Source organism: Vanacampus margaritifer, chromosome 6 (genome assembly GCF_051991255.1).
Source record: "Vanacampus margaritifer isolate UIUO_Vmar chromosome 6, RoL_Vmar_1.0, whole genome shotgun sequence".
NCBI classification, from domain to species: Eukaryota; Metazoa; Chordata; class Actinopteri; order Syngnathiformes; family Syngnathidae; genus Vanacampus; species Vanacampus margaritifer.
Window position 1 is genome coordinate 1,869,185 of NC_135437.1, and position 12,771 is coordinate 1,881,955.

The 12,771-nt window shown below is 38.4% G+C and overlaps 1 protein-coding gene across 3 annotated transcripts in view; it reads right to left on the reverse strand.

The window, feature by feature from the left end:
- The window catches only part of wwp2 (WW domain containing E3 ubiquitin protein ligase 2), a 145,248-nt gene that overhangs the window by 24,006 nt on the left and 108,471 nt on the right, over positions 1 to 12,771 (reverse strand). The window contains exons 1-4 of one of the 3 annotated variants that reach the window (XM_077567939.1): positions 9,515 to 9,749; positions 9,158 to 9,212; positions 6,454 to 6,535; positions 4,459 to 4,587 (exon numbers count right to left, since the gene is read on the reverse strand). In XM_077567939.1, the coding sequence (XP_077424065.1) occupies positions 4,459 to 4,587; positions 6,454 to 6,512 (188 nt within the window). In that variant the 5' untranslated portion in view covers positions 6,513 to 6,535; positions 9,158 to 9,212; positions 9,515 to 9,749. Of the gene's footprint in view, positions 1 to 4,458; positions 4,588 to 6,453; positions 6,536 to 9,157; positions 9,213 to 9,426; positions 9,750 to 12,771 lie in introns of those variants that run through there. The other 2 variants (XM_077567938.1, XM_077567937.1) reach the window with 2 other exon arrangements.

Here is a 12,771-nt window from a genome sequence, read left to right on the forward strand (position 1 = left end):
CTTTTTTACTTCAGCAACCCACTGCACAATCTGGATATGATAATATTTGTTGCTCAGACAGACAGACAGACAGACAGACAAACAGACAGATCGACAGATAGACAGATAGATAGATAGATAGATAGATAGATAGATAGATAGATAGATAGATAGATGGATAGATGGATAGATGGATAGATGGATAGATAGATAGATAGATAGATAGATAGATAGATAGATGGATAGGGATGGGCGAGTACCGATACCAGGTATCGCGGTATTGGGTCGATACCAGGACACATCTTGTGATCGTTTTTCGGTCAGAAAATAAAAGCTAAAATGGTTATTTTGCATTCATTGACCGCAACAGGGGGCTACGGTAAGCGAGCACATAAGTTTTCAGTTGGACTCAACAATTTAATTAGGTCTGAAGTGCAGACAGATCTTTCTATATTATATTGTATATTGTCATTGACTACTGCACTGCTAAGAGGTGGACGAACGGAGAATGGAAATACAGAGCAGCCTTCCAAATTAACAGCATGGATTACAAATCAAGATATAATTAAACATCATACACTCAACTCATTGAATTGAATTCTTTGCAATTCACTGTATTCCTTAAACGGAAGTTGTACAACCACATATTTTGATTGGGACTTCTTTTTTTCCTGACTACAGGATTATTTGTGTCATTTTATTTATCTAGTTTTTTTTTTATTATTTTTATTGTTTGGTCTGTGCAAAATGACTTTAATGAGCAAATTGAAAAAAAATACAATTGCCATTTATTTCAAGCAATTTTCAAGAAATTTGCTATAATTGTGATAAGTTATTTTAAAAGAAATATCTGTTATTGCTTTTTCGGAAATGTTATGTATCGTAAGTACTAATAGTATCGGCACTTGATATCGGTATTGGTGATCATTGAAGATTTAAGTATCCGTCTAAAAAAAAGTGTTATTTAACATCCCTAAAAATTAAAATAAATGAAATTAGTGTAGAGTTGCACACAGGCCATCCATTGACAGTAGAAATCAAAATAGAGAAAATATCTTTATATAATTTATTCCAAAGTGTGACATGGAGCTTTTGGACACTGAAATAAAAACTACTGTCCAAAATAATCTAGTTAGTGGCCAAGACACCAAGCAGGCTTGTAGTGTACTTAAAAATGCAATAACTCAAATTCTTTCCAAATTCACAAAAACACAGCAGCAAAATTTTAAACGCAAGAGAACCTTACCATGGCTCAGTGAGAGGTTATGGCTTCTAATGAAGGATAGAGATGCTGCTCTTAAAAAGTATAAATAAAATCCATTATTATTATTATTATTAACTCAAGTCAAGTTTAGAGACTCGTCGGCTGATCTACAAAAGCCTCAGAAACAAAGTTATAGGACAGCCCAGAAGAGCAAAAGCTGACTTCTTTCTGGAAATAATAAAACAAGCTAAAGGGAATAGTAAAAGGATATGGAAGTGCATTGACAATTTATCTGGGAGAGAACGGTAGACTGGAAATGGACCCATAGAACTTAACCTAAATTCCTGCAACAATGATGTGCTCACACCTATAATACAAATCACTACAAAGGACAGCTTAACGGTTGCAAACATGTTTAATGACTATTTCCTTTTTTATTTTTTTAATGACTATTTCCCGACCTCGATCCTAAAGCTGAGCAAACCTTCAGTGTGTTAAAATAAATGATAAAATGTCTCAGTCTAGACCGTGCACTACAGGGTTAATCCAAGGGTCCATTGCTCTTCAGTTTGTACATTAAAGACCTTCCTTCCATCTGTGACACGTGAATGTCGTGATGTACACTGATGACACTTTTTTTTTCACACACGGCTCCGATGCTAAGCTATCTTGTGCAATGATTAAAGCAACTGAGTAGTTGAACAAGTCTCACCTCATGCTGAACACAGAGAAGACTGTCGCTATGTACTTCTCAAACAAAACAATCCCAAATGCCCATACCGCATACATCTATGCTGGTAGTTTAATGATTCCAAATGTCGAAGAAGTCAAATACCTTCGTGTGTCCTTAGATCCCACACTTAAATTTAATAACCATGTTAAAGCGGTATGCTGTAAATTAAAATTTAACATTGCTACTTTTACACACATCAGGAGCTCCTTATCTTTGGAAGCAGCAAAATCATACCTCAATTCAATGATTCTGTCACATATTTTGTATTGCGTGTCATTATGGTCTCAAACTAAACAAACCGCTGCAAAAACCACTCAGATCGTTACATAATCAAGCCTTAAAAATCTTTGCTAAAAAGCCATACCACCATTGTAACATACTTGTAAAACACTGCTTCGACAACCTTATTAGGTACTCTGATATCTGGTTGGTGCATAAAATTCTTAATGATGCAGCCCCGCCCCCACTAAAAACATTTGTACATCTACGCTTACAATAACTGCTACGACTACTACCTTAGTGAGTTATGCATCTTATGCTTGTGATAGATTTTTTAAATTGTTGTACTGTATTTTATAATTCCGCACTTTGTAAGACTTGTAATTTGATGATACAACACTATGTATTTGGCACTTTGTATGTTGTTTGTATGCAATTTTAACTTGCTCTGTTATCTTATTTGATGGGGACTACAGCTGGAAACTAACATTGTGCTAAATCTGGTGCAGCCCTCTTCTTGATGTTACTGCACACTGTCCTTTCAATAAACTTAACTCAAACACTTGCATGCTACATATAAACAAATTGGAACAGATAACAGCACACAAACTGTATTAGCCATAGCCACAGCGGCATATACCGTACAGGCCAAAAGTTTAGACACACATACACATTTCATTCAATGTGTTAGCTTTATTGTTATTACTATATTTACATTGTAGATTATCACTCAAGGCATCGAAACTAAGAATGAACACTTGTGGAGTTACGTACTTAAAGGGATTCCATCACGGAATTTTAAGCCCTTCCACATTTAACTATAGGCATATAATGATTAAATCTTACCTTGGACACCATGGCGATTTTTGTAACGCGGAAGTAAAACGCCCGGTTCAATAAAACCCCGCCTTTTCCTGTGTGGTTGCCGCGCCCCTCTCGTCCGAGCCGGAGCGCTGTGTGGCCAGGCATGACTGGCCAGTCGTAGTACAACCGTGTTTTCTTTACATGTGGAAAGTGGATAGATGTTCAATTCTTCAAATAACATTTGAAACACAACGGCTCCTTGCCGCAATAAATCATAGTGGAGGAGGAGGGGAGAAGAGTGAAGAAAGAAAGAAAAGAAGGAAAAAAAAAGACAACCCTGAGTGGGTCACGAACCAGAGCCCGCTGCTCAAAGGACGAGCGCATTAAACACTATACCATTCGTGCAGCTAGGTTCAACAGTGCAAAATGTTTTACTTGTAGTTTGCACAAATGTCAGCCAGAACTCTTTCTGGGATTTTAAGACGGCCAATTGTCATTGCACATTGGCATTGCAAATGTGAAGGATAATTGATTGCTTTGAATTAATTTGGATAGAATGTTTACTGATAAAGGCTACTTTTGCCATTATTCCATGGAGGTCTCAGAGAATGTGGGCGTGCGTTTAGTCCGCAGAGGCAGTGCGGGGGTGGAGCTGCACCTCATGACGTCAAAAAGTTCCAATGGCTCGTTTTCTCAGGTTGGGAGGGGCTGGTGCTTGGATAGCAGAATGACCTAGAATTTCTCATAGAGGCGCGAATGGAGGAAAACACTTCGGTTATGTTTTTGATGAGGAATTAGCATTTTAACATGGCTAAAAGCTCCCCAAAAATTATTTTTCACGTTGCTGTCCCTTTAACAAAAAAAGGTGAAATAACTGAAAGATTAGATTTGGGTTTCTTCCAAATAGCCACCCTTTGCTCTGATTACTGCTTTGCACACTCTTGTCATTCTCATCTCTGGGAACTCCTTCAATATTGTTGGAAAAACATTTCAGGTGACCACTGTTGAAACTCATCAAGCTAATCAAGAGTGCGCAAAAAAAATCATCAGAGCAAAGAGTGACTATTTTAAAGAAACTAGAATATAAAACATGTTTTCAGTTATTTCACCTTTTTTTTTTTTAAATACATAACTCCACATGTGTTTATTCATAGTTTTGATGCCTTCAGTGAGAATCAACAATGTAAATAGTATAAAAGTATAAAAATAAAGAAAATGCATTGCATGAGAAGGTGTGACCAAACTTTTGGCCTGTACTGTACATGCCAGAGCAATCTGCTTTGAAAAAGCTTTCAAATGTGCAGCAGTGGAGGGGCAGAAAGGCATGTTGTTGCAGTAAAATATAACTTTTTGCAATGCATGAAAGTTTAAAAAAAAATTATAATTATTAAAATTTTGACCACGTTGTCAGCCATAGCCTACCAAGAGACGTCTTGCTCTGACAAATGTTAAATTTACGTAATGTTACGTAATGTTTTTTTTTTTATGTTTAAGGAGAAAGTGCAGAGAGAATAATTACCCTGACTCAAATCCAGGTCGGGGGTCTTTAAAGGTGGTAGTGCGTGAATTATGGTCCACAAAATATCGAACTCCCTCTGCGGTGTACTTCATCTCCCAGCCCGGGGGCAAAGGGTGCTCCTTGATCATCCTGCAACAGGGAGAGGCTTGTGAGCATGTTGCCAGCTCTGAGGAGACCTCTCTGGCGGATGAAAACAACGCACCAACGTGCCAACCCAAGATGTAAAAGTCCTGAATTGCAAAAGCAAAAATTGTGGGGAAAAGAGATTATGATTCTGAGGGCCATGATCAAAAAGGGCCCAAGAAAAACCTATTTTCAATCAGACCTGGATGAGCCCAAGTGAGACATTTTCCACTGGGCCCATAATCTCTGTCTGCGCCCGTAACTGAGAGTCTCAAAGTCATGTTGTCAATATCAGACAATTTACCATCAGTGGCCTAGTGGTATAGTGTCTGCCCTGAGACTGGGAGGTTGTGGGTTCAATCTCCCGGCCGGGTTAGTCCAAAGACTATAAAAATGGGATCCATTGCCGATCTGCTTGACGCTTAGCATTAAGGGTTGGAATTGGTCACCAAATGATTTCCGAACGCGGCCCATGCTGCTGCTCATCGCTCCCTTAGGGGATGGGTCAAATGCGGAGAATAAAGTTCAACAAGACCTCTTATCATTCCCGAGAATGTGGAGAATTACATGTGCTGGTTGTTCATTTGCTATTTTTGCTGCATCACATATGTAGCTAGATGACAGATGCTTTGATATATGTTTCAAAAGGAAATTGACGCCAAGATACACCTGTATCTCCAGTAGAAGAAAGCATACAACAACTTTGCAGAAAAAGGGGCTTACCTTATGGCACCCTCATGCAGTAATTATGGTAGCTGAAAACCTGAATATTTCAAAGTGTGAGCCACATGTCTAGTGGGAGATTTGAAGCAGAGGCAGCAGGTTGAGAACATTTTAAAAATTACATTTTGAGCCTCAGTTAAACCCAGCGATACAATCGTAGTTTCTATGGCGCAACAAGCCTCAGAGTCGGGGTGACAAGAGGACGAGTTAGGTTGTTTGATGTGTTTTGTCATTGAGGCGGTTTGATATGGGTCTGATGTTCTTCCCTTTTAAATTGGAAGCACTTGAGAAGTGGTAATAAGCCAAACCGCCAACAGAGGGGAGCGCTGCACCATTTTAGATTTAAGATTAGATTCGGGGCAGCGTGGCTCAGTGGTAGAGTGGCTGTCTCCCATCCGTGAGGTTGTGGGTTCGATCTTCACCCCGGTGGCCATGTCAAAATATCCTTGAGCAAAACACTGAACCCCGATTTGCTCCCAGTGGACCTGGCAGCGCCCTGCGTGGCAGCAGCCGACCACTGGTGTGAATGGGTGAATTTGAGGTTATGTACAGCGCTTTGGGCACTATAGCTAAAAAGCACTATATAAATAGCAGATATAAATGAAAAAAGCACAGCTATCTTGGAGATAAAATGAGTACAGTATAATGGAGTTGTCATATGAACAGCCACACATGGCTGATGGAGCTGTCTGGTGATTTGGCATCACTCACAATAATTGTACATCACTAATTAGATTATTATTTTGCAATCAAAAACCATACAAAATTAAAATGAAACCACTGTTCAGTTTATAGAGGTGTCAAAAAAGCATAAATATTAGCATCAAAGTCACTGTTCTTTTTGATACATTTGTTCCAAAAAGCAATTTTTTCCTCTATATTTTGGGCAAATTTCAACTAGAGAACAGAAAAGGGTAGAATCAAATTTGTTTTTTTTTTCTAGTGAAAGAAGAGAGTCTTTTCTTTCACTTGATTTGATGTATAAATAATCATAGAACATATAATTATGTGGGTATAGACAAATAAGTCAAAATGCTCTAAAGTTGTTGGCTCTTTAGGGTTGTGATCAGTGCAAATGGCTGGCATTAAATGAGTCAATGCAGGTGACAAATCATGCATTTATAAAAGCACCCATACATTCAGACTCACCCTTGGGTTCGTGGATCGTCCCACTGAGTGGTTCGTGTGTTATGATTGACAAAGTACATTCTGCCATTGTCCTGGCGCTTCTCTGTGGACACAAGCATCTCAATCAAAATCAATAAAGCTAAAAAATAATATAGTGCATAGAAATTCAGTGGTAGGCATAAAAGGCAACAGACTCTTTTGAGATACCATCCCCCTGTGTGTGTGCTGTGTGTGTGTGGAGGGGGAGGGGAGGTGAAGGGGGGGGGGCACTGCAATGCTTGACAACCAGCAAGTTAGTGTGATATTTCACATGGCTTGAGGCAAACAACCTAAGTTTGTGACTTTATGTGCACTGGGGTTTGTAATGGTAATGGTAATGTAATGGTTTGTGAATCACACAAATTGGCCATGCTGGGACATTAGTAAAACATTTCATTATATTTTACAAAAAGACAACAACAATAAAACCTTGTTGACCAATGAGTACAGTTGTGAATGTATAGGCAGTGGAGAGTGTAGGTCTAAAAAAAAAAAAAAAGTGGCTCATGTCCCCATTCTCCTCTCTCTGTCATACTGACATCTTTTTTTCATTAACAGGAGTGTGTGGAGCATTGAGAAACAGTAGCATCCCAACAATATTCCCCCTGTAATCTTTGAACTTTGGAGTAAAGGAAGTGCTAACATGGGCTCAAAGTTTTGTAAGTGCTGGTTTATATTGTACGGCTCTTTTCCATCCATCCATTAGGGCTGGACGAATAATCAAAATTTAATGGTGTTTTGGATTTTGGCTTCTCACAATCTTTAAAACGTTACAATCGGAGAAAAATTATTAATATGCAGTTCCCGGTGTTGTGAAAGAACCCTGAATGCACCATGTTGCTTGCGTAGCAAGACCTTAGCGTATGTGATTCTGCCGTCCCTAAGCAACATTTATGCATTTACTGACACCCAGTTGGGGTTAACTGTAAAACTAAGCACACAACAAGAAGAATTACACACATTGTGTATTCAAGTACAAAGCATGCTTTGATTTTACAAACATTGCTAGAGCTAATGCTTAAGTTAATGAAGGATCCCATTGACATGCTGACTGAAAAGTAGCATCAACTACGAGAGTGATATTCCTTCAAATAACGAATCTTCATCAATAAACGTGGAAACACATACACACTGGTAAGATAACAATACTCAAATGCACAATTTCTTCCCAATCTGTAAAAAAATAGTTATATAAAGAGAGCCCAATGCAACTTTGTTTTGTTCTCATTGTAATTGTGTACTCCATGCATGCACAGCATACACTGCCCCTAGAGGCCAACATGTGGAACAGCGGATATTTGGTTTTATAGTTTTTTAAATTAAATAATTTTAGCATTTTTTTATTCTATTTTCTTACTACTTTACTTCCTTGTTGTCCTTTTAAGTCATACTTAAAAGGATACTTGACCCATTGAGCCATTTTCAGTAAAAAGTTTTTTCCAGAATTAATTTAATAACTATACATGAAGTATTTTTCATGTACAATTAATAACTTTAAAAACTAATTTCACTGAAGATGACATCACCTGTGCTGAGGTAACAACCAATCATGGCTCAGTTTGCTACCAAACCCAGAAAACAGGTGAGCCATGATTGGTCATTATCTCCATTCCTCAGCACAGGTGATGTCATCTTCAGTCAACAGCAAGTGGAAAAATTACTTTTAAAAATATAATTTTTATACAAAAAATAATGTAGTTATCAAATTCATTCTAGACAAAATACTAACTTTTTACTGCTGAAAATGGCTCAATGAGTCAAGTGTTCCTTTGAAGTTGAGTTTTCAAGGAAGGAATATTAGATCAAATATATATGATAGAGAGATAAAGGCAATGTTTAAGAATGAAAATGCAAAAGGCTTGAATTTCACTTAACTCCAAGGTCATTTTGTACTTGACAAAAAGAGGAGTGTTCAAGAATAAAATGTTAATGTGCAGGGATGAATCGACATGAGGCTATGATGCTTGTTTTGAGTAGTTATGTTGTAGTAGTTGAATAACTGATAGGTTTTGAAATTTACCAACAATCGTTTTAATCGTGATTTCAATCTCAGCCAAAATAATCGCGAAGATTATTTTTCCACAATCCATACATCTTGGTGTTCCAGTATAAACAGCTCAAGTTTAAGAATACAGGTGACTTAGCTTAGTCTAAACGGAGGCATATATACGGTAATCCCTCCTCCATTGTGGGGGTTACATTCCCGCCCCTAGCGTAATAAGTAAAAATCTGCATAATAGAAATATCCTATTTAAAAAAAACCTAGGCAGACATTTACATACTTGTTTTTTTAGGTCTTGAAACACACTTTTAAAAGAATAAAAACACATTTAAAGAAAAAAAAATGAGAGCAAGAGCAACAGAACACAAAAAAATTATAAACAGAATTTAAAAACACAGTTTTATGTATTTAAACTTTTTTTCTACTTGCTTTTGTATTTTGCCCTGCTGTCTGTAGTCAGCTCGGCATTGCAAATGAGAAACTGTTTTCAATTGCCTTAGCTGCTTAAATAAATAAATGAATGAGTTAAAAAGTGTGAAATAACGAGAACTAAACTTCAATATAATGTGTGTGGGGGGGGGGGGGAATCTATTGTACTCACAAAATTCTAAAACCCTCAAATTCTAAATACCGAAATCAAAATTTGTTTGAGTGGAATGAAAGTAGAATGAAGGATAAACTTACCCCATCCAGCGGGCAGTGGACCAAGAGGGTCATTTTCCGCAGGAGCATTGGACAGCTATGGGAAAAACATAAAAAGACAAAACATATCGAATTAGGACACCTTTCTGTCTCTTACCCTTCCACTTTTGTGAGCCAAATTATCCCACAACTACAAGGCAGCCTATTTCAGGTACAGTGTGACATCCTCAGTTATAAGCGTGATAAGAAAAGGATGAGGACATAAGTGAAGAAAACTCAAAGAATACAAAATAAAAAACAGTCAAACTCACTCAAGGAGCCCTCCAAGTCTCAGATTGCACATCTGAGTGCTAACGGAGGCGATAAATCAGGTGGGCGGAAGTATGTTTGGATGCTTACGATTGCGATAGAGTCTCTACTCTGCTCCCATGGTCTGGGGCGACTGAGGGATCTGGTGCACTAGTGGCTTGTATGCCTTTCAAAATCTACATGCTTGGTAGGAGGATAAAACAACACTGCTGTTCCAATGAGCTCACCGCCTGTATGGCTAAACCCACCCCTCATTTCCCGCAAACTCGCTGATACACTTCACACTCCTCCTTGACTCCGGCGCCCCTCCTTAATGCACATTGAGGTCCTCTTCTCTTCTAGTGCCGCTGCGAAAGTAGTCAGGGACGTGTGATGTCTGAGGGAACTGAGGGTACATTCATGTTTGTTCCAGACTGGCTAGACCCTGCCCCACCCACCCTGCTTCCTCAACCTAGCCTGAGGTTTGACAAAAGGCACTTTTATTCATTTTGGGCATGGATCACTATGGGGTTTATTCACATACACACACACAGACACGCACACGGACACACACACACACACGCACACACACGCGCACACACGCGCACACACACACGCACACACACACACACACACACACACACACACACACACACGCACACACACACACACTTTTTAAGCCTGTAATGTGCCCACTTTTGGGCCTAAAACAAGCCTTGTCCGTTCCCTTACAGCACTCACATTTTCCATGACAAAATCACTTTGAATGGGAGCTGTTTCTGTTCAGTATAATATTGACATTTAGTCTCTCTATGGCTTCTCAGGAAATAATCGTCACTTGGTGCAAAAACAACTTTAACTTCATCCTACCAGAAAATGCAACTAATTTATTCCAAATTATTATATTAACATACAGTCATTAATTGAACCTGCTTTACATTTTGCGTCCACATGCTGGGGAGTAATGCGATACATGTACCGCTACATATTCAGGATACAATTTTTTTTTAAATATACTGTTTCAGTTACAACAACAAAAAACACATCATCAGATTACTGATACATTTGTCAAATATAGGGATTATTTTGCAGGATTATAATTTCCATGCAGACAGAGAGATGCCACTAGTGATGGGATATAATCGAGGCTTCAGAGCGTGTCGAGTAATCCAGGAAGAAATTTCTGAAGCAAAAAAAGCAGAAGGTTATCCCCGGTTTGGCAACACTAATGGAATGATGCGTTACTTTGCAAATTCACATGTCATTTGCATTGCAAGGTGATGTGCTTGTTGTGCGCAATACACCAACAATCAGATATGTTAACTATTCATCTATCACACCAACTATCAGGACTCATAAGCACAATCCCCATCACTGCAATATCCACAAGCACAGTCCCTATTACCTCAGTTTTCATGCAATTAATGCTTCATTTGCTATTATATTTCATACAGGATTACTAATTTTCATAACATGACATTACCCACACAATATTAATGAACTGATTAACTGCATGAGCGTAACACACAAAGTCAAATATGATTCTTTTTTTAAACAAACATGTTCAGCAACATTAGCATGTTAAAAAAACTAATAGAAACTATATCCAAATTAATAATACACAAAACAAATAAATATTACTCAATTACAGATAAATAAGAATACAAATTGGCAACTAAAGCATGTGTAATTGTTCCTAATTTCAGGGGGGTTTGTGTGCACATGATGCCTCACGAGCAGAAACCTTTTGTGAACCAATTTGATGGGAAGCTTAATCATTATTTTTTCAACTAATCTAGTGATTATTTTTGGGTTGATGATTATTAATTCACAAAAACACTTTTGAACACTTATTTAAATATTTTTTTTATTAAAGTAAATTAAAACTTTTGAAATTGAATGAACAGTGTTCCGCCGTAGGAGCAGGTTGAAGTGGCTGGGGAGAGGGAAGTCTGGGTTTAAAGCTGCTGCCCCCGCGACCTGACCGGATAAGTGGTAGTAAATGGATGGATTGATGGATGAACAGTGTTTACAACTAACGGTATACACGTGTCTACGCATTTATGTTGTCGACACTCGGCAGTATGTTGTGCGTGCCAACATATTCATGTAATCAACACTCATGACTCGACGATGACGGTATTTTGTGTGTGCCGATGTATTTACGTCATCAGCTATGTCGAGTAGTCGGGGCAGCCCTAATGTATATCATCTGTATTTATTTTTCCCTTTTTTTTTTGTATATTCTTTTTTGTATATTTGGTAATCCAAAAATAATTTAGTAGTTGAGTTACATTACTTAAATATACCAGCATCTACTGAAACTCAAAAAGAATTTGCTTCTCCCTCTGGTCACTGAATGAGTGGAGGTTGGTGTTTGTGGATCTCACTCTGCTTCATCTATCCTTCCTTTGGCCTCCTGACAACTTCATAACACTGCCGGGACACACACACACACACACACACACACACTCACTCACTCACTCACTCACTCACACACTCACACACTCACACACTCACACACTCACACACTCTCTCTCTCTCTCTCTCTCTCTCTCTCTCTCTCTCTCTCTCTCTCTCTCTCGCACTCACTCACTCACTCACTCACTCACTCACTCACTCACTCACTCACTCACTCACTCACTCACACACACACACACAAAAAAAAGAATCAACAAAAAATAATATTTTTTGGTACTTGGATTACATTACTAACTACCTTTTTTTTAACAGGTAACTAGTAACTGTATTGGAATCCGTTTCTAAAGTAACGTGATATAGTAAAGTTTGGTTTGTTTGCAACATACCCAAACAGTCAGCTTGATTAACATCTATTAAACATGATACAACATCACTGGCCGCTAAAGCCTAACAAGCATCTTTTCAGTGGATTTGTCTGGCAGGTGTGGGGGTTGTCCTAACACACAAACCTACACATTGAATGACTGTTTGCCATGAATAAACTTTCCACTTCTTGGCACACAAATTCTCTTTTCCAGTATTTGTGTGTGTGTGTGTGTGTGTGTGTGTGTGTGTGTGTGTGTGTGTGTGTGCGCCCGCGTGCTTGTGAGTGTGCGAGTACTTGAGTACGTGTGTGAAATGCTCCCACCAGGAGCCAATCTATGCCCCATTGTACCACCATTACAGTTTAGGTTTTCTGTGGCTAATTAGAGATAAAAGGAGAATAAAATAATAATGTAAAGGCATAGTGTATTCATCAACATTAAGAGTGAGGTTTCAATTACAACTAGAGCTGCGAGCAGCTATAAAGGACCCTTGAAGCCCAGGCTACTTTGGGGTACTTGCACATTGGGGTACTGGCACATTAGAATTTGGAATTTTTGAAAATGGCATGATAAACCCTTGCA